General features: G+C 48.3%; 1 protein-coding gene across 3 annotated transcripts in view; it reads right to left on the bottom strand.

The window, feature by feature from the left end:
- NECTIN2 (nectin cell adhesion molecule 2) overlaps positions 1-15,194 on the bottom strand; it is a 93,832-nt gene extending 78,638 nt beyond the window's left edge. The window contains exon 1 of one of the 3 annotated variants that reach the window (XM_081922193.1): positions 14,435-15,194. In XM_081922193.1, the coding sequence (XP_081778319.1) occupies positions 14,435-14,492 (58 nt within the window). In that variant the 5' untranslated portion in view covers positions 14,493-15,194. The remainder of the gene's footprint in view (positions 1-14,434) is intronic. The other 2 variants (XM_081922195.1, XM_081922194.1) reach the window with 2 other exon arrangements.
- Positions 15,195-20,883: the final 5,689 nt, after the last annotated feature.

Below are 20,883 nucleotides of genomic sequence, written 5' to 3'. Positions count from 1 at the left end.
GACTTTTTCAACCTTGTAAGCCAGCTTGCTGTGTAGAAGTGTGAGAGTCAAGTCCTGATTCCTAAACTAGGGCAGATGCAGATGGTTTTTTGTTTTGGGGCAGGGAAAACATGTTAACTAAACAAGAGTCTTTGGGCTACATAAAATCAACATATCAGTCTCATACAATAAATAAATTTCTATCGAAAATCACCGTGTCATTTGTGCCCTTGCAGTATTTCAGTGGAAAATTAAAAAGGGCAGTGCCTGCATATAACCTCTCCATAAAAAATCGGAGTCAGTGGTGGACGTATCAGGATCCCACCCCTAGTTATGGTCAACAGAAAAGTCCTCCATATGCTTTCACAATTGACTGTTTTAGCAGTTCCTCTAAGTACGCAATACAGTGGATGCTTGGGTTGCGAATGTGATCCATGCGGGAGGCACATTCACAACCAGCAGCACCGCGTCTGCGCAGGTTGCAATTCAGTGCTTCTGCGCATGTGCAAAGCATGATTTAGCGCTTCTGTGCATGCGCGACCGCCAAAACCCAGAAGTAACCCGTTCTGGTACTTCCAGGTTTTGGCGGGTCCGTAACCCAAAAAAACACAACCTGAAGCATCTGTAACGCAAGGTATGACTGTACTGATAATGCTATATACGTTCAGATAAAGCCATGTCCCATATTTTGTCTAACCAGCCACTCATGGCGAGTCCTGATGTTTCCCAACGGCTGGCCAATTCCAAACAGCACCGCCACAAGGAATGCAGAGACAAATTCCCCATAAATTAGGATGACACTGTGGTCTGGTTATCCAGAATTCTCGAAACCACTCCTAGTCTCTACTGGAAAAGCCTGGCTTCTGTAGCCGCAGCCAGAACACAGTCGCTCCAGGACTCAGCCAAAGCCTCCCCTCTTGCTTCTTGTCAGGCCTGACAACTGGAGCCGCACCTCTGTTTATATCTCAGAGCCCATCAAACAGAAATGGAAGACTGGCTCAGGAATGTTATCTGCAGTTGAGAGAAAGCCATGGCCTGAGCTGGGATTTAGCTTGGTTTGTGGAAAAAGCAAAACAGTGGCGAAGGGAAAGAGTTGAGGGGAAGGCCAGTGAAGGAGGAATAAGCACAAGTTTCATTAAGGTCTGTTGGTAATGGGGTAGACAGAGGAAAGAAAGGCCTCAGGTTTTGTTTAAACTGAAGAATACACATACAGGCATGCCAAACTGGTCACTCCAGATAGATCACCAGGGACATCTTAAGCATATGTGGCGCCGGGGCGCAAAGATCCGCCCAGCGCCCCTCCCCCAGGTTGCCCAGAGTTGTTGACTTTTCTTTAGGGGGGGAACCCCAAAGTTGTTGACTTTTTAAGGATGGGGCAGCGCTGGCCTGGCCGGCCACCTCAGCAGCAACAGAGGAGCCTGAGGCGGTGGCGGCAGCAGAGCAAGGCCGGGGCCGGGCAACTGGTGGGGGGGGGGGCAAGCAGAGCCCAGCGCAACAACAGTCGAGCCCGAGCCAGCGGCTGAATGAAGCTGGGTGCCTCATGTGAGCATCGTGCGCTGGACGGGCCTCTCGACGGCCCGCCAATCTCACTCGCGCAGCGCCTTGCTTGCCCACAGCAGAAGAGCTGCGGCGCTCCGATGGGCTCTGCTCCAATCAGAACTGGTTGTCAATTCTTCCCAATCCCTGGACTCCAAATCTCAGCCCCGGACTCTCGGCCTGGTGCCCCTGAGAACCTGGCGCCCAGGTGCCCCGCACCCCTAGCACCTATGGGTAAGACGGCCCTGTGGAGCACAGATAATCTGAACCTCTGCATCAGAAAGAACTGAATCTGAACCTCTGCATCAGAAAGAACTGAATACAGTGGTACCTCGGGTTACAGATGCTTCAGGTTACAGACTCTGCTAACCCAGAAATGGTACCTTGGGTTAAGAACTTTGCTTCAGGATGAGAACAGAAATCATGTGGCGGCAGCAGGAGGCCCCATTAGCTAAAGTGGTACCTCAGGTTAAGAACAGTTTCAGGTTAAAAACGGACCTCCAGAACAAATTAAGTTCTTAACCCGAGGTACCATTATACACAGCTCGGGGGGGGGGCCTCCCCACATCTTTCGGGATGCCAGTTTACATTCAAGTCCAGGCTTGACACCACATATTCCCCCCCCCCCATCGATCACAGCTGGAAGAAAGAGGAAAGCCAATGGCAGTCTGGTTCTTAGCAAGGCCAAAGCATGCTAAATAAGCAAGCAAAGACGTCAGGTGTATTGGCCCAAAATCTCAAGCACGTGAGAATCAATGGAAGGGTTGGCTAAGGACCCCCTAGCAAACACATCCCAGTGAGCTCACACATTTTTCCATATGTGGGAGAAGGGCCTGTTCAGGGAATTACAAAACCTGGAACAACAGAAAACCTCTGGACACCTGCCTGGCTTACAGATGGGGCATAGCAACCCCCGAACCCCACTTTCCCAAGATTGCTAACCTGCAACAACTACCCTTGATCAGGGATGGGCCAATCAAGGATAAGCCAACCAGGGCTGCCCCTCCCGATAAATAGTGGACTACAACTCCCATCATTCCTGACCGTTTACCATGGTGACTGGGGCTGATGGAAGTTGGAGCTCCCCAAAAAACCACCTGGAGATAATAATCCTCCCTGGAAATTGCGGGGTTCCTTCATACGCAGCAAATTTATGTGTAGCTTGGTACTATCCCCAATTCTGTGGAGGCTACACAATCACTTAGCACAGCACAAAAAGTAAAAATAAGTTGGGGGGGGGGGGAGAGAGAGAGAGAGAGAGAGAGAGAGAGAGAGAGAGAGAGAGAGAGAGAGGTGAATCAATCAACAGCATCATATCTGTGTCAAGAATTGGCTTGGGGCTTTCTTCAGCATCCACTAATGCCTTGAATGTAAAAATACACACATTCTGGGGGTAATAGCTCTGGAACTGCCTAGCCTACCTGGCACGGTTGTTGTGAAGTTAAAATAAAGAGGGGGGCATAAATGCCACCTTGAGCTCCTTGTATGAAAGGTGGGATAGAACTGTAATAATGATGATGATGATGATGATGATGATACTTGCATCTTGTATCCTTCATCCAAAATAGAGTCCGCCCCTGAAGACCTCACAGGGTGTTCAGATCCCCTGTAGGTCTGCTAGAAGAAGAAGAAAAGAGCCTGTCTCTGCCTCACAGAGAAGTATGGAAGGAGAAAGCCAACGAGAAAGCCTCCAGTTGCCATAGCAATAGGGAGCCGGACGCTGCCGGCTTGGCTCCTGGGACAAAATTGACACAACTCATTTGTCTGTCTCCCAGCCTAACAAAGAGATGGGCTGGAACAAGGCTGACTGGGTTGGATCCCAGCCTGAACTCATCGACAGGCACCTGTCCTGGGAGTCCCGACATATTGAGGCTATGTGAACAAATAGAGAGGGTGCTCTCAGGCGTCAACACAGTGAATTGGGGGTCTCCTCTGCAACAACAGCAGCTGCAACATCTGCAGAATGGACACCAACAGGTGGAGACCCTCACCAAACCTGAACAGGAGCTGCAGTTCAGCGGCAGAGGATCTGCTTTACCTAGGGCTGCCCTATTTCAAAAAGTAAAAACCAGGACACCCTGACAGTTGCTGAGTCTTTCTAGGAAACCCCCAAAATTGTTGAGCTATTTTTTTCATTTGACAAAGCGGAAATTCCCCCTGGACGTCAATTCTGCCTTTGAAATCCCAGTAATGTCCCCCCAAAAAATCCACAAATATGGCAGCCCTAGCTATACTTGCAAAATGTCCCAGATGTGTCCGCCCCCTGCCACATCCCCAAAGCAAGGTTCGGAAAACCAGGAAAGTCAATGCCGCCATTCCTATGCGCAGGTTAAAAATCACTGAAGCCACATCTACAGAATACAGTGGTACCTAGGGTTAAGTACTTAATTCGTTTTGGAGGTTTGTTCTTAACCTGAAACTGTTCTTAACCTGAAGCACCACTTTAGCTAACTGCTGCTGCCACACCGCCGGAGCACGATTTCTGTTCTCATCCTGAAACAAAGTTCTTAACCCGAGGTACCATTCCTGAGTCTGTAACATGAAGCGTATGTAACCCAAAGTAGCACTGTACATTCAAAGTATTCCCCGCCAAAAAAAGGAACCCGGGAGCTGTAGTTTGTTAAGTGTGCTGTGTGAGGGGTGAACTACAGTTCCCGGGATTCTTTGTGGGGAGGGGGAAGCCATGACTGCTAAATTAGTGCTCCAAATGTGCTTTAAAGGAAGTTCTCGGCACGTTTATCCAAGGCAGCTGCATATCCAAAAAACCTCTGGGTAGCAACAGGGACAGAGAAGATGAAGCTCTCTTGTTAAATTTCATGCACAAAGCTGCACAGCACAACATGCCAGCCATGTCCTGGCATACTGAGACTCTTGTGCATAGGGAGGGTTAGATACATAAAGAAGCCTGCCAAGATATTGTAGCTCATGGGGGCAAGGGTGAGTCAACAAGCAGGAGACAGCGGATTCAAGAAACACAAGGGTGCGGGGATTTTGAGGTGTGGGCAAGGGGCAGAGAGGGGGCAGAATCACCCTGTGGGTGCCAACTGGGCTTCTAAAATAAAAATCTTCCCCAAAGCCACCCCCCACCAGCACTCTCCCCAGGGTGACCAAGCCTCAACTCAGCAGGGGCAGGAGAGGGTTAACCCCGTCCTTGCTGCAGTCGCCTCCTCAGGGGCATGGCTTGCAGACGGCTTTTCTCATGCTAATGATGAGTTCTGGCTCTTGGGCAGACAAGGGAGGGAAGGAGAGGGAGAAAGAAATGGGTGGGGGATGGGAAATATTATTTTCAGACCTATCTGGGGGCGGGGAGGGGGGGGCGTTGTGAGTGAGCTCCCAGCACTGCGGGGGAAGAGAGACAGCAAAGAGAATTCTGCAAGGGGAAACGCATCAGTCATAGTTTTGAGTATTTATAGGAGGGTGCACGTATGTGATTAAAAGATGCTCTCTGCAACATGAGAGGAGGAAGGTGAATGATGCACATGGTTCAAAGTTTTAATTTAATTACAAGCAAAGCAGCGTCCCTGCCCAGCTTAAGAGGCACACAAGTCTAGTAAAGAGGTGCCATTAGTTTAATCATGCAAGTCTTTCCCTCCATTGTTGCGAAGGAACAAGATGGGTTAGAACAAACTAATCAAGAACTGGTCTGCTTGGGCCTCGCTATGGCCACTCTCACGCCATACTATCCCTCCAAAGAACCCTGAGAACTATAGTTTGTCAAAGGTGATGAGAGGTGTCAGGAGGCCCCAGTTCCCCTCCCAGAGCTACAATTCCCAGAGTTAAGAGGGACCCAATAGTTAAACCCCTCTGGGAACTGTAGCTCTGAGAGGGGAGTAGGGGGGTCTCCTATCAAACTCTCAGACCCTTTAACGAACTACAGCTCCCAGAATCCTCCGGGGGAAGCCACAAGTGGTATCATAGTGCTTTAAAAGAATGTGTGAATGGGGCCGCTGTATGGCATCATTGGAGAACTTGGGGGAAGGGCTAGCACAGTGGAAGAGCATCCACTGTCTTACATGCAAAAAGTCCCAGGTTCAACGCTCCAATACTTTGGCCACCTCATGAGAAGAGAAGACTCCCTGGAAAAGACCCTGATGCTGGGAAAGATGGAGGGAACAAGGAGAAGGGGACGACAGAGGACAAGATGGTTGGACAGTGTTCTCGAAGCTACCAGCATGAGTTTGACCAAACTGCGGGAGGCAGTGGAAGACAGGAGTGCCTGGGATGCTCTGGTCCATGGGGTCACGAAGAGTCGGACACGACTAAACGACTAAACAACAACAATAGTGCATTTTCACCATGTAAGCAAAGTGATGCCTTTGGCTTAAAATGTCTCTGTTAGAAGGATGGCATCTCCACTGAATACTGCCACACGTCTGGTGTGCAATGTGCAGGACACTATTTCTACATTTCAAGTCCAAATGCCAGGTCACCTCACCCACACACACATATGCCAGTTTGCAAGAGCAGGAAAAGGAAAAATGCAGGAACAAAGTGGAGAACACTGCACACAAAGCCTCTCCGAATAGCACTGTGCTTTGCAAGTGTGTGTGTGTGTGTGTGTGCGTGCGTGCGTGCACACACGTACACCCACCCACACCCCATTTGGGAAATCTACTTCTTCGTCACAGGTGAATTTTGCACACATACTTTTACTGCTGACCTCTCCCCGCCAAATAACAGGAACTACTAGATGCTATTTCGTCTGAAATATGTCGCAATACTCTGTGACACACAACTGCACTTCCTTAACACTAACAGCAAACTCAAGATATGGAGTACCGACTGGACTGTAGCCAAAATAGGAGAGTGATCGGGAGAGCTCTGAGATTTGAAGTAGCGCTCCACTCCCTGCAAAAAAAAAAAAAAACCTTTCGAAAAAGAAAAACACAGAGGCAATAACACAGTCCACTGAAGATGGAGTATGCTCTGGCAGCTATGGCATGTTGACCATGAGTTGGGAAAATAAAACAGAAAAGGGCTGCGAGAAGCAAAATGCCCTACTTCAGTTCCTTACGGCTCAGTACCCTAGAGGAAGGCATGACTTGAGGGTACAGAAGCAACCTGGTTTGGGACGGGGCGGCATGAGCATATGGCACCGATTTTGGCTGTAGCAGCTGCCCATTAGTTTCCAGGCCCAATTCAAAGAGCTGGTTTGGACCTCTAAAGCCTTCAGTGACTCAGGACCACAATACCTCCAGGACGGCTTCTGAAACAACCCAGGCTGATGATCATCTGAGGCCTTTCCTCGTGTGCCTCCTCCACGAGAGGCCCAGAGGGTGGCAACACAAGAATGGGGCCTTTTCTGCAGTGGCTCCCTGCTTGCGGAAAGCTCTCCCCAGAGAGGCTCGCCTGGTGCCTTTGTTATATATCCTTCTTCTTCAACCGGGCCTTTGGCTGACTAATATCTTATACACCCCCCCCTTTAAATGTGTTTGTTGTTGTTGTTAATCATGCACTTTGTGATTTTATGTTGCATTTTTATGCTGTGAACTGCCCCGAGATCTGCGGCTGAAGGGCTGTTAATGCAAATATAATAAATAAACAATAACCTGTTGCAAGTCCCACCTGTCTCCTTTTGCTCTCAAACCCTTTCAGGTTGAAAGAATGGCCTTTTATCCAACAGAGGTTCATAGCCAAGTAGTAATTGAGACACTCCCCACGCCAGTTTCAAAAATCTGCACCCCTCCGGCAGCAAACTGAAGATACTGAGCGCAGACAGGACTGCAGTCAAAATGGAAGGCTGCGAATTCATGGGACATAAGGACCTTATTGTGCAGAATGAAGAGATAAGGTTCCTTCCTAGGGAGCCAGGCTTCTGTACACATTAGCAGAAGATGCATGTCTTCTGATGCCTGGTGGCGCCTACTCCAGGCTACCAATGTATGCATGCCACCCTAAGGGTGCTGGTGAAAATAGTTTTGAACAGAGCCATAAAAAGAAGCCCAAATTTCTATACCAGCAGCCTTGGACAGATGCAACAGTGTGCTGCTGCTTTGCAGGACTTGGGAGGTTTAAAACCCAAACTAGAACGGCTTGTGTCCTGTCTGCTCACCCTGCATATTTTTAAAATTCAACCAAAACTGCTTAGGGGTCCACGGCACACTTGCAAGGACACAGACCCTGTAAAAAGTTGCCATGAACCGTTTTACTGCTAGGCCAGGGCTGTGGGGTGGGGAAGTGAGGAACAGGAAACATGCGTATCTTTTTACACACCCATTAGATGACAGGCATTTGGAATTACCCCTGTATGTGAGCTAAGCACATTGGTGACACTTTTATGTACACACACAACAGTTTTCACACACACACACACACACACACACACACACACACAAAGCCAGCTGGTAATGCTCAAGGAATAAGCATTTCCACTTGTTTGGTCTTACAGTTTTATAAGCTTGCCTCGTTGCGGAGGAGTCTCCTGGGATTAGAAGGGCTCTTGAAAATGCTATAGAAATACCTCTACAAAAGCACCAATTTTGTACAAAATTTACTACTACAACTCTGATTCCCCTTCGTGGAAGGAGCCCACCAGTTTACTTTTTGTACTTGTCAATAGGATTGCTATCATTTTACTGTTACAGCTTCTGTTAACTCAGACCCTCTGAGCATGCGCAGAGTGCCTTCCCCTCTCCTGTAAAAATCAAGCTCTTTGGGGGTCAGGAACTGAGGGGAAAGTACAGTACCGAGCGCAGAGTGCCCCTTTTGGAAAGCTTTGAAATAGGCCTCAGTGCTCCCTCAGAAAGGAGCTCCTCCGTCAGAAGACGCTGAAGCAAATTCACTTCAGAGCAGCTGAAGTGAGCAGGAGATAAAAAGCATGTGCATATGAGGCCTTCTCTGGACTGTACATTTAGAGCACTATTACACTGCTTTAACAGTCATGGCTTCCCTCAAAGAAACCTGGGAACTGTAGTTTGCTAAGGGTGCTTAGCAGGTTCCTCAACCTGAGCTACAACTCCCAGAGTGTCTGAATGCCTCACTCCAGGGACCTCGGGAAAACTGTAGCTCTGAGAGGGGAATAAGGTGTCCCACAGCAACTCTCAGCACCCATAATGGCACCCCGGGATTCTCTGGGGGAAACCATGGCTGTTAAAGCGGTATCATACTGCTTTAAATGTATAGTGCAGATGCCCCCAGTCCAGAGTCAAAAGTGTAGGAGAAAAGTCTCCAGAGCAATGGTCACTGTTTGGTGCAGCACTGCTTGGCACTAAAACATAAAACAGAGTGATGCCTATCAGACACGTCACTTTCTAAGGCGCAGGCAAAAGCAAATGTTTCCTCAAGGGGCCGGGCAGGTGAAATGAAGGCTGTTATTTACGGGCAGCCGCATCAGGATCTTTTGTCAAGTTTTGCCAACTTAAAAACAACCAGAGGGTTTTCCTCCTGTGGAAATGGGGTATTGTTTCTGGGGGGGGGGGTGCCCACCGAGGGCCTTCCTCCCGGAAGGTTCCAGAAGAACCTGAGGAGACTCCTTCGCCTTTGGAAAGGGAAGGCAAATAATACCTCATGATTACCTCACCAATTTACCTCATGATTACCACCCCAAGTTCAGCATCAAGGGAAGGCGTGTACGGACACACCGCATGTCCCACAACAGACACAATTGCTAAATAACAACTGTGCTCTCAAACCAAGTGCATCTTGATGTGGAGAAAGAGCCTCAAGCTCCAGAAAGCCTCCAAAAATTAACACATACCCCCCCAAAAAAAAAACCTGGTAGCCAAGTTTGGGTTCGTATGACACATGCTGGTTTGTGGGTAGATCCCACATAGTCCCAAAAGCACCTCATCCACAGATGATAGCTGGAAGTGGCTTGTCTCAAGCAGAAAATGCTTGCCGCCTCACAAAACAACATATTTGGGCACTTGGGAGAGATGAGAAAAGGGAAGTCTAGTCTACATCACAGCCTGCAAATTTATTACTTTCCTCAGAGGTAGGAGAGCTGGTGCGGTTAAGTGAAGTCAGCTTAGAAGAACAGGGAAACGCAGATTCAAATCCCTACTTAAAACTGATTGAAGCCGGGTTTTAAAATTTCAAATCAGATTTCTGGAAAACAGAACGTCGGTTATGTTTCCATTAATATCTCTCTATCTGTCCCTGCAAGCGCTCCAATTGGAAAATAGCCTTTACCAAAGGCATCATGGACTTTGAAGAAGCAGAAACTCAGGGAGAAACGGCCCAAAAGGAAGGCACGTTTGGCAAACCCCTCACCGTGATCAACTTCTGCCCAGAAACCGATCCCCCCACTGTGGAAGGACGTTTGGACGCAGAATTGGCCTCCACAGTCACTTACGGACACACCATTAATACCATGTTCATGGAAGACAATCTTAGGAGGGATCACCAAAAAAATAGAACAGGGGTCAGCAAACTTTTTCAGCAGGGGGCCGGTCCACTGTCCCTCAGACCTTGTGGGGGGCCGGACTATATTTTGGGGAAAATAATAATGAAATAATTCCTATGCTCCACAAATAACCCAGAGATGCATTTTAAATAAAAGGGCACATTCTACTCATGTAAAAAGACGCTGATTCCCAGACCGTCCGCAGCTGGATTTGGAAGGCAATTGGGCCAGATCCAGCCCCCAGGCCTTAGTTTGCCTACCTATAAAATGGATCTGTCCCTGGTATAAAATAACCCTGGCTGTTAACTCATGGAGCATCCATATCAACACAGGGTGCATCTTATTTACACTTTCCTGTGAGTAAGTCCCATTGAACTCAATGGGGCTTACAAGCAGAACTACATAATCTACATGTTGAAACCATGACTCAACACACTGAGAGGAAAGCCTGCTTTTCTGTGGGAAACAAATCGGTGGAGAAAGCATGAAGTACTCTGAAATGATTTATTGTGTTCATTTTTGTACAAATTATGATTTCAGATTGCCAGGCAGAAATGAATGGACATTTAATTTCCATGGCCCGAAGATAAGCAGCACGATATTCAAGGAAATGATGTCACTTAGTATCCTTATATGCTCACAGAAAACTCAAAGCAGGTACTGTTAATTCACAACTGCCACTTCTAAGCAAATGCATATACGTGCACAGCACAAAAGACATGTGAGCTGCAGGACTCCAGGTTTTGGAATATGCCTCTGCATAAATATAAAAATTTCTTATGTGCTTCATAAGCACCTAGGTTTTATTTGTTATAGCAACCAATTAATATGCATGCTTGCCCAGGGTATGCCTGAATTAGAAGATGAGAAAGCTAGTTTAAATGAATGGTTTTGAACTGGGCCTTTTTCTGGGCAATTTAAGTTACCTGTTTTAAAAACCAACCCTCATGGATGTATTTCTACCTAACAAAATGGTACAACGGAATTGTGGGCAAAGGAAAAGTTTTCCACAGAGAAACACATTCAATACTGAATACACAATGGCTGGGGCATTAATCCTCAAAAAACCAACAACCAGAGGTTTGAAACACTGGCATGGCCAACAGCCGAACAACAGTTACCCCCCCCCCAAAAAAATCCTACAATAATGCACCTACTGAAAGGGTTAACATTACCCAGCTAACACCCCGGCTTTTTAACTGTTTCATATCAGGATTGTGAACCATTTCACGCTGCCTCTATGCAAACAACACTTTTCTATGGATTGTTGTCACTTTTGCATGATGGTTGCATTATTTTATCTAGTATTTCGTCCTGATCCACTCAAGGAATGTGGAAAGATGGATTGCTGTATAAATCCCCAAAAAAGAATGGCAATAGGTCAGCCATACTGGTAATAGGTCGGGCCACAGAGTAAGAAAGGGAAACTGAGGTCGCCCAGGAACTTAGAACATTTGAACATAAGAAGAGGCTACTGGATCAGGCCAATGGTCCATCTAGTCCAGCACTCTGTTCTCACACCCAGAATAGGAAACCAGCAAGAAGGACTGGAGCACATGAGCCCTCTCCCCTCCTGTAAAGGTAAAGGGACCCCTGACCATTAGGTCCAGTCGTGACCCACTCTGGGGTTGCGACGCTCATCTTGCTTTATTGGCTGAGGGAGCCGGCGTACAGCTTCCGGGTCATGTGGCCAGCATGACTAAGCCGCTTCTGGAGCAGTGCACGGAAACATCGTTTACCTTCCCGCCGGAGCGGTACCTATTTATCTACTTGCACTTTGATGTGCTTTTGAACTGCTAGGATGGCAGGAACAGGGACTGAGCAACGGGAGCTCACCCCGTCGCGGGGATTCAAACCGCCAACCTTCTGATCGGCAAGTCCTAGGCTCTGTGGTTTAACCCACAGCGCCACCCGCCTCCCCTCCTGTACTTTCCAGCAACTGGTCTTCAGAAGCAATCTTGAAGGCAGAGTATAGCCATTATGACTAGTAGCCACTGATGGCCTTCTGCTCATGAACTCATGTCCAGTCCTCTTTTAACGCCACTGAAATATTTGTTTAGCTGGGCTTTTTAGGCCCATGAGGAAGTCCGGATTTTTGAGCAAGTGCTGTAGGTCACTTCTCTCCTCCTCTGGAAGCTGCTCCTCAAGAGAGACAGAAAGAGCACGTTCACATGCACATTCTCTGCTTTTCCAAGGGATAAAGATAAAAAGCTAGATTCAGTGCAACTAATCCAACTAGTCTTGAAAAGGCACATAGAGCTGAAAGGGGAAGAAATTCCCTCTTCCAGCTTCCTGCTCCAGAATGCTATGCATTTTCCAAGCCATCCTTTTTCTTCAAGGTAGAAAAGGGTAACCCAGCTTGACACCTCATCACAAGGTGGCAGAGGGAGGGGTTCAGAGGCTTTGTGGGTGCCAGGAGAAGGTCTCAAGGGTACCACTGCACCCACGGGAACCATGATGGCAGTAGCCACCTCCTGCCCTAAACATCTGACAGCAGCTCCTAACAAACGAATGCAGAAGTGCCCCATCGTCTTTTTCTCACGTTCTTTCAGACTGCGGTCATTCCATGGAACTTCCTCCTCGATGAGAAGATGCGTCATGGCAGACAAAATTCCCTTAGCAGTGATTTGTGCCCATCTTCCTCATCCAGCCACAGAAAAGCAACAGACTGTGTCCCGGTGTAATAAAAGAGGGCTTGTATTCTGCCCTTGCAAACCAATTGTGTAGCTGAGGACATGCCTCAGAATCCTCAAGGACTCGGCAGTTGACAAGGTTCCCCAAATGAAACAGGGTTTAAAAACCCAATGGAACATCAGAAGGTGGCTTATGCCAGCTCAGGCTGTCCACGGTCTCCTCGAGATTGACAGAAGCTCCTCAGGGAAGGGCCTTCCTCCATCACTGGCCCTTGAACCCAATGCCTGCTGCATCCAAGGCACCACCTGAGGTCTTCTCCATCAAAGGACTCTGGTCACAGCAGCTAGGAACTGGGGGACTGATGTTTCTGAATGCCAGCTGCTGGAAGCCATAAGAGAGAACCGCGCTTTTGTGCTCAGGTCCTGCTTAAGGGTTTGCCACCAGCATCTGCTTGGCCACTGGGATCACAGGATGCTGGACAAGATGGGCTTGTGGCCTGATCCACTGGGGCTCATCTTATTCCTTATGACCTCTTTCGGAAGCGACATGTCTCTAATCACCAAGCGCCGAGGACATACGACAAGCGATGGAACCCACCATCTTGCCCTGTCGCTGGCAAGCCCCTTGGCTGAATCCCTGCTAGATGTGGAGGTCTGAGTTAGGAAGATGGTACCTTTCCGTGTGATCTGTCATCTAGACACTGCAGTTCTTAATTGTCTTTGCAAACGGGAGTCCTCTGTTCCTTCGCAAAGCTGCTTCCAAGAAGCAGCCTATGAAGGTGAGCAGGGAACGTCCCCCTAGCAACTACCTGCACAGATGCTCAGCTCAGCTACACGAAGCTGCGCAAGGCAGCCTTTCATCACGACCAGAGAACAGCAGGGAGCGCACAGCAAATCCTTCCAGGCATCACTGCTGGATACAAAATAATAAGCCACAGAGCTATGCTGGTGTGTGTGTGTGTGTATTTGACAAATAGCACACTAGCCACAAGAAGATCCTACCAGAAACACATTACAGTCCAGGGTTGGGTGGAGATCTGGGCAACTAACCATTTCAGGGGTGAGATCTACAGGTTGCAGTGATGATCATGCAACCAGTTACATTCTGCGTCCAAGTCCCCAAGGAGCTCATTCAGATCTGCCCATCAGAAACTCAGAAACGCTATTCCCACCCCAAGCACGAAAAGAAAACAAGCTAACAGAGCTAAATGAACCAAGATCACACCGAAGACTAAGCGCCATGGATTCCTTGGGAGACTAAACATTCCCGGGCGCTGCAGCTGTGGAATAGCTGGAGGAGAGCTTGGGAGAGAGACTGGGGGGCGCAGAACGAAGCCTGGTCCTCGCTTTCCCCACCGCCCCTGAAATTCTCCGGATTCCTGCGGGGAGGGGGCGAGGGAGGATCCCAGAGGAAGGGGGAGTGGTGGGGCTGGCGGATCCTCAAGGCAGCGAGCCCTCCACCTTGCGGCCCCGCCCCGCCGGCTCCGGCCAGGTGAGGAAGTGTTCCGGGGCGTCTCCTCCCGCTCCGCCTTTCCCAGGGCGCCCAGCCAGAGAAACAGGTTCCCTGGGCCTCGCCATCTTGGGAGAGAGGGGGCGGAGAAAGAAACTTTATCCGGCAACTGGGCTGCTGCGGAGGAAAGCGGTTTGGGAGAGCCATGGGGCGGCGGCGGGAGGGAGAAATCGAATTCGGAGCGAGGAGGGTCGCCAGCAGCCAGAATCGGGAGAAAGCAAAGGGTGCGACGGCGGCGCCGGGAAGGAACAGGCGAAAGGGGTTCGCTCCGCGCTGGAGGAGGCGCAGAGCTGCGCTTCTTGGGAGGAGGAATCCCCAAGGAACACCAGATCCTGGCACTCCGGATCCAGGGGAGCCGAAGGAGAGTCCAGCCGGGAGGAGAGCGAGGGAAGCGGGAGGGCATTGGGCGGCTGGAGACGGCGCCGGGCTTACCGGAGAGCAGGCAGAAGAGGAGGCTCGCGAAGACGCACGAACTCCAAGGCGCGCCCATGGGGCGGTGAAGGGTCCGGGCAGCAGATCAAGCGCCGGCTGGGACTCCGCTTTGGCTCCTCGAGGCGTCCGTCCGTCCGTCCGGCGCTGGATCGGCTTCAGCCTTAGAATCAGTCCCGTCTCTTTCGGGGGAAGAAGCGGCTCCTCGCGCTCCGTGGCGACAACTGCTGCGTCTCCGCAGCTTGCGCGTTGCTACTGCTGCAATCGCCCGGTGCGCCTTTGGCGCCGCCCCTCGAGGGGAGGAGGGAAGGGGTGGCCACGCCCAGTCGGGGCTTCGCCCCCGGTTTACCGAACCCCCGCCTTCTCCCGTCCCACCTCAACCTGGTGCAAGCGCACCTGTCTGGCTGGCATCACCGAGTTTCCCTCGTTTAGAGCTCACGTTATATGGGGAACCTCACAGGGATGAATGGGTCGCGCCCTTTAAGGAAAGGTGTGTGCAGGATCTTGACCTCTCTGTGCCTTAGAAGTATTTATTGTTGGGGTTTGTGGTATCTTTATTACAGATCTCATTGTGATTGATGTGGAAATAGTTCAGTTTGGTTGAGTATTTGTTTAATTTTTCATGTATTGTGCATGGCTACTTTTGTTAAGTTGTAATTCTGAATTTTTTTCATATTGTAAGCTGCCTTGAGCATGGTTTGAACTGTGGAAAGGCGGCATACAAATAAAATTATGTATGTATGTGTGGAATCACATCTGGGCAAGAGGAGGGAAGATCATCCCATCGATTTCACATTTTGGGGAGATTCCGGCACAAAGCTTGTTTCCTCTTGTAGGGTTTAGGATAGGGGTCAGCAAACTTTTTCAGTAGGGGGCCAGTCCACTGTCCCTCAGACCATGTGGGGGGCTGGAATATATTTTGAAAGGAAAAAAATGAATGAATTCCTATGCCCCAAAAATAACCCAGAGATGTATTTTAAATAAAAGGACACATTCTACTCATTTAGAAACACGCTGATTCCTGGACCGTCAGTGGGCCAGATTTAGAAGGTGATTGGGCCGCATCCTGCCCTCAGGCCTTAGTTTGCCTACCCATGGTTTAGGTCTTGCTGGTCGCCATTACACTGGTACCTCTGGTTACGTACTTAATTCGTTCTGGAGGTCCGTTCTTAACCTGAAACTGTTCTTAACCTGAAGGACCACTTTAGCTAATGGGGCCTCCTGCTGCCGCCGTGCCGCCGGAGCGTGATTTCTGTTCTCATCCTGAAGCAAAGTTCTTAACCTGAGGTACTATTTCTGGGTTAGCGGTCTGTAACCTGAAGCATATGTAACCTGAAGCGTATGTAACCCGAGGTACCACTGTATTTTCTTAGGGAGGCTTGGCCCCCTACTCACGCATTTGGGTAGGATTTGCTTGATGTAGAGAGCACCCTGCGTTCACATGAATTCACAACCCACAGGAACTGATCCTGTGCAGGTTTAGGCAGTCCTGTTGGGGCTCAGCCCCTGGGTCCAAATTTATTTCTTCATCAAACAAGATTTCTATGCCACTTGATTGTAGTAAAACCTCAGCGAGCGGTTTACAAAAAGAATAAAATTATCTGTAGAACTTTAAAGGATGATCTCAGCCATGCCAGCTCTGAATGCTTCTGTGGCTCTGTTAACTTTTATGTATATTTTATTGAGATCAGCAGCTCTGGGAAAGCAAATTTCCTCAATTGATTGTATGAGTTTTTAATCAAGGGATAGCTCAGTCTGTACACAGCATGAGAGTCTTAATTTCAGGGTGGGTGGGTTCCAGCCCACCTTGAACAAAAGATTCCTATACTGCATGTGGTTGAACCTTGTGGTCCCTTCAAACTCTACACTTCTGTTATTCCAAGTTGTATATCTGGGGAAATAATATTTTTGAAGCAAGAAGCACCTGGGTTATTTTGGGGTTGGAAGTTGCCCGCCTGCATTTGTAGCTAATGGTAGCCTTTTAAAATGCCTCCTGTGTGTGACAAAACACAACAGCTAAGACCAGGTGCACTTTTTTAAACACTTGTATTAAAATACATTTAAGTTTCCTGCCCTGTTATTTGTGGGGCAAGTTTTTGGTCCACTAGAATTTTTTTTTATAAACCGTGCAGTTCTTTTACATCTCTTTTTACTGAATTCACTGAAGCTTCGTCAGAGGAAAGTGGGTATATGATTGCAGGCTCCAGTGATTAATCTGGTTAATTAATGAAACGTTGCCACCATAATATCACTCTCTTGAATGCAAAGGGAATGTGATGAGCCTTGCTTACTAATAAAAGTAGGTGGGGTTGTAGGCTAAATTCCTGTCCTGCCCCTGCACGGTGTTTTGTTTTTTTAACTCTCCATTTTTTAAACTCTCCGTAACTGTTGCCTGTCCTGACTCTCCATGATACCTTAGAGAGGACAATCCTCTGATGTTTACTTGCAAGTAAAGCCTGGTGCTGATACCTTACTCCCATTCCTGCCCCTTAGAAATCAAGCACTGCTTTTCTCTGAATTACCGTATTTTATGCGCTATAAGACTCACTTTTTCCCTCCTAAAAAGTAAGGGTGTGTGTGCGTGCGTCTTATGGAGCGAATGTAGGCTGCGCAGCTATCCCAGAAGCCAGAACAGCAAGAAGGATTGCTGCTTTCACTGCGTAGCCATCCCACTTGCTGTTCTGGCTTCTGAGATTCAGAATATTTTTTTTCTTGTTTTCCTCCTCCAAAAACTAGGTGCATCTTGTGGTCTGGTGCATCTTATAGAGCGAAAAATACGGTACTTCTTCTATGGCACAAGTGAGCAATCATTTCGAGGAATCACTTCTCATCGGGTGTACTTCCTTATCTGTGAGATGTTGCAGAGCAAATGGCTTTCCTTTGGAACAGCAGATTCTGTGGGCTACGCTCACTGCAATCTCATTTAGCTCCTTGGGATTGTGGTGGTGGTGGTGGTGGAGGAGGAGGAGGCACGACACCAACGAGCTATGGAGGAAAAAACCTGTGGCTCAGTGTTTCCCTGCAAATCTTCACAGCTCCCCCCCCCCAATAATCTCACCCCTTGTTGATTTCCTGGATGAGGTTGACCATGGGTGAGGTTTCTCTGAAGTGTTAGCACAGGGGATTTCTAGAGGTATCTCAAGACAGGAACATCCCAGCACGTTCCTGGTACTTTAAAAAGTCCCCACTTCTTACAGCATCTGTCTTCCTGTTCTCCTGGATAGCCTAAAAACGGCATCTATTCTCACGGTGTGAGATCAGTGGGGTGCTCACCAACCTAACACTGAAGGGGTTTTTCCACAGGCAACGGCTACGCATTCAACAGCATTAAGTCGACACAGAAGGCTGTGTGCCACTTATGTGTTGTGCTTCCCATGTGTGTATTTTAAAGAAAATCCTGCAAGTAGAAAGCTCTCCCAGCAGGAATGTGGCCTTTCTCCCTGAGGAGCTAGTTTTATACTTGCATGGAGTCTTACATGGGGACCATCTACCAACATGGAGTCTGGAGTGATAACGTCTGTTCTGTCGGCTCAGGAGAACTATTTCCTATTGAATGTGCAGAAACTCAGTCGCCTCTCTACCCGAACCTTGCTTGGTCTCTGTCTGACCACTGCTATAAACAGACACACCTCCTCTTGACAATTTTTTGTGAGCGTCGCTCACCCCCTGGTGGTTGCTGTCGTGCAATCACACAAATAACTTGGGGGAGTTCATCTCCATATTGCTGCATCTTACAGTACTACATCTAAAAATGAGCTCCAGATTATATTTTTGTCTGTCAAGCCACGCTGTGGAAATTAATATAAATTAATTATCAGCTTCTGAAATAGGTTTTTCTTTTCATCCATCACAAACCTATGATTTAATGCTGAGAGTAATGTAGCACATTTCAGGTGTTCAAAGTGTTCCACGCACATTATAGCAGCTATACTTTTATTACAGGCCTGCAAATTAGGCCAGAACAATTTCCCCATATTACAGACTGGTGACGGGGGGGGGGGGGGAATACCAAGGCTAAAAGAACATTGACTCAGCTAAGTTGGCCTAGTGAGTGTGCAGCAGAACTGAAATATTTGGTGGGGATTCCCCAGCTCCTAGTCATCAGCACTGTCAGTTTCCAGATCTACCAAAAACAGTGAACATCGCTATAGAGTTGAGGAAGAGCAAATGATTTTCCAGAGGGAGAAAAATAGGTCAATATTGCCTAAGTTTTCAGACTGACAAAAGCGTCAACATTTCTATAGAGTTGAGGAAGAGCAAATAATTTTTCTCTCTTAAAAAATTGAGGCTTGCAGAATCGAAAAAAAAATGAAGGCTGCAATCCCCACTTACTTGGGAGTAAGGCCCACTGAAATCAATAGGACTTACTTATGAGTAGGCATATATATGTTGGAGGGGGGTCATTGCACTTAAGTCTATCACATTTATCATTTTTAACTATCTGAAAAGTGATTGATGCTGTTTAAGCATAACGATAATCATTTGGGGGGTGGAAATGCAGAAAAACAGTTGTTCACATCACACTGTGTGTGTTCTAATGTTTTCTCAGTCTCCCTAAAGTATATTTTATACTTAAGAGGAGTGGGTTGTAAAATTCTGAAAACTGGGATGGGTTGGAAATGAATTGTAAATTGAACTGAAAAGGAATTAGCTGCATTTCAGAGTGAGCGAACCTGAAGTGGATCCAGTTCCTTTTTCAGATGAACTTTCCAAGCACTGGTGTTCACTATGAAGGAAATTGTGCAACTGAGTGTGTAATATTCATGCCTACGATAAAACGGGTTCTGGACATGTAATCTTAGGCCTTTTGTGGGTTCTACAATATTCTCGGTTGCTTTTGCAGAAGCAGACTAACACATCCGGGATTTGATTTTTACTCCAAGCCTTTTCTTTCTCCAAGATTATATTGTGCCTCATTCATGCACCCCTTGGTCATCTCTAATCAGACCTGAAAAACTTGAAATGCCGCCCTGCATTTCCTGAACCTTCTCCAGGTCCTGGTAGGAAGGCGGAATTAAAAAGGCAAGATTTATAGGGGACATGAACATGAACCACAACCAGAGACCTTTGGAGTTTCAGGTTACAGATTGGTGAAACCATGAGACCTCCCCAGGCTCCTTTGACCAAATGGATTTATAGCATTTTTCCCATGGAAGGTTGCGGTGGGTGGTCTATTGTATCCTTTACAATCTGCCATTCTTTAAGGGGGAAACTCCCAAACCCTCCCACCTCTTATCAGTGCTTGCTGACCATTGTTCCTAGGGAGCACCAGGGGAGAAAACCATGAGGAAGAGAAACTAGTTGTTACTATTTTGCTCCAAAGTTATAAAGACTAAATTCTGCTGCAGGGCGAGGCAGGGAAACTGCAGAGCATTCCAGGCCTGGCTGTGGTTGCTCAGAAGTACGTCCCACTCTCAAGTGCGAAGGGGATGCGGCTGAGCGGGACAGTATCTGCTCTGCATGCGGAAGAACACAGGTTTTCAATCCCTGGACTCTCCAAGGAGGGCTGGGAATGTCCTCTGCCTGATACCAGGGAGATCCGCTTCCAGTGTCCTCTTCCAGTCCCCACTAGCCTCCCTTCTTGCTTGTACCCAGTTCTGGGGTGGGGAGAGCAGTGGAGAAGCTCAGGGCCTCAAATTTCAGTGCCACCCTGTGCGACATCAAAATTTGGCGCACACACGCGCCTCTCACGCTCCATTCTAAATAATATATCGAATTTATATACCGTCGCAAAATAAAATCAAAATGTGGCAAAAAGGTAAAGGACCCCTGGACGGTTAAAAAGGTAAAGGTACCCCTGACCATTAGGTCCAGTCGTGGATGACTCTTGGGTTGCGGCGCTCATCTCGCTCTATAGGCCGAGGGAGCCGGCGTTTGTCCGCAGACAGCTTCTGGCTCATGTGGCCAGCATGACTAAGCTGCTTCTGGTGAACCAGAACAGCGCACGGAAATGCCGTTTACCTTCCCACCGGAGTAGTACCTATTTATCTACTTGCACTTGACGTGCTTTCAAACTGCTAGGTTGGCAGGAGCAGGGACCGATCAACGGGAGCTCACCCTCTCGCAGGATTCAAACCGCCGACCCTCTGATCGGCAAGCCCTAGGCTCTGTGGTTTAGACCACAGTGCCACCTGCATCCCTGGACAGTTAAGTCCAGTCAAAGGCGACAATGGGGTTGCAGCGCTCATCTCGCTTTCAGGCCCAGGGAGCCGGCGTATGTCCACAGACAGCTTTCCGGGCCATGTGGCCAGCAGGAAAGCGCTTCTGGCGCAACAGGACACCACGACGGAAACCAGAGTGCACAGAATGCTGTTCACCTTCCCGCCGGAGTGGTACCTATTTATCTACTTGCACTGGTGTGCTTTCAAACTGCTAGGTTGGCAGGAGCTGGGACAGAGCAACGGGAGCTCACCTTGTCGCGAGGATTTGAACCGCTGACCTTTTGATCGGCA

Source organism: Podarcis melisellensis (genome assembly GCF_964234715.1).
Source record: "Podarcis melisellensis genome assembly, chromosome: 8".
Taxonomy (NCBI): Eukaryota; Metazoa; Chordata; class Lepidosauria; order Squamata; family Lacertidae; genus Podarcis; species Podarcis melisellensis.
This window is presented reverse-complemented; position numbering and strand designations above follow the sequence as displayed.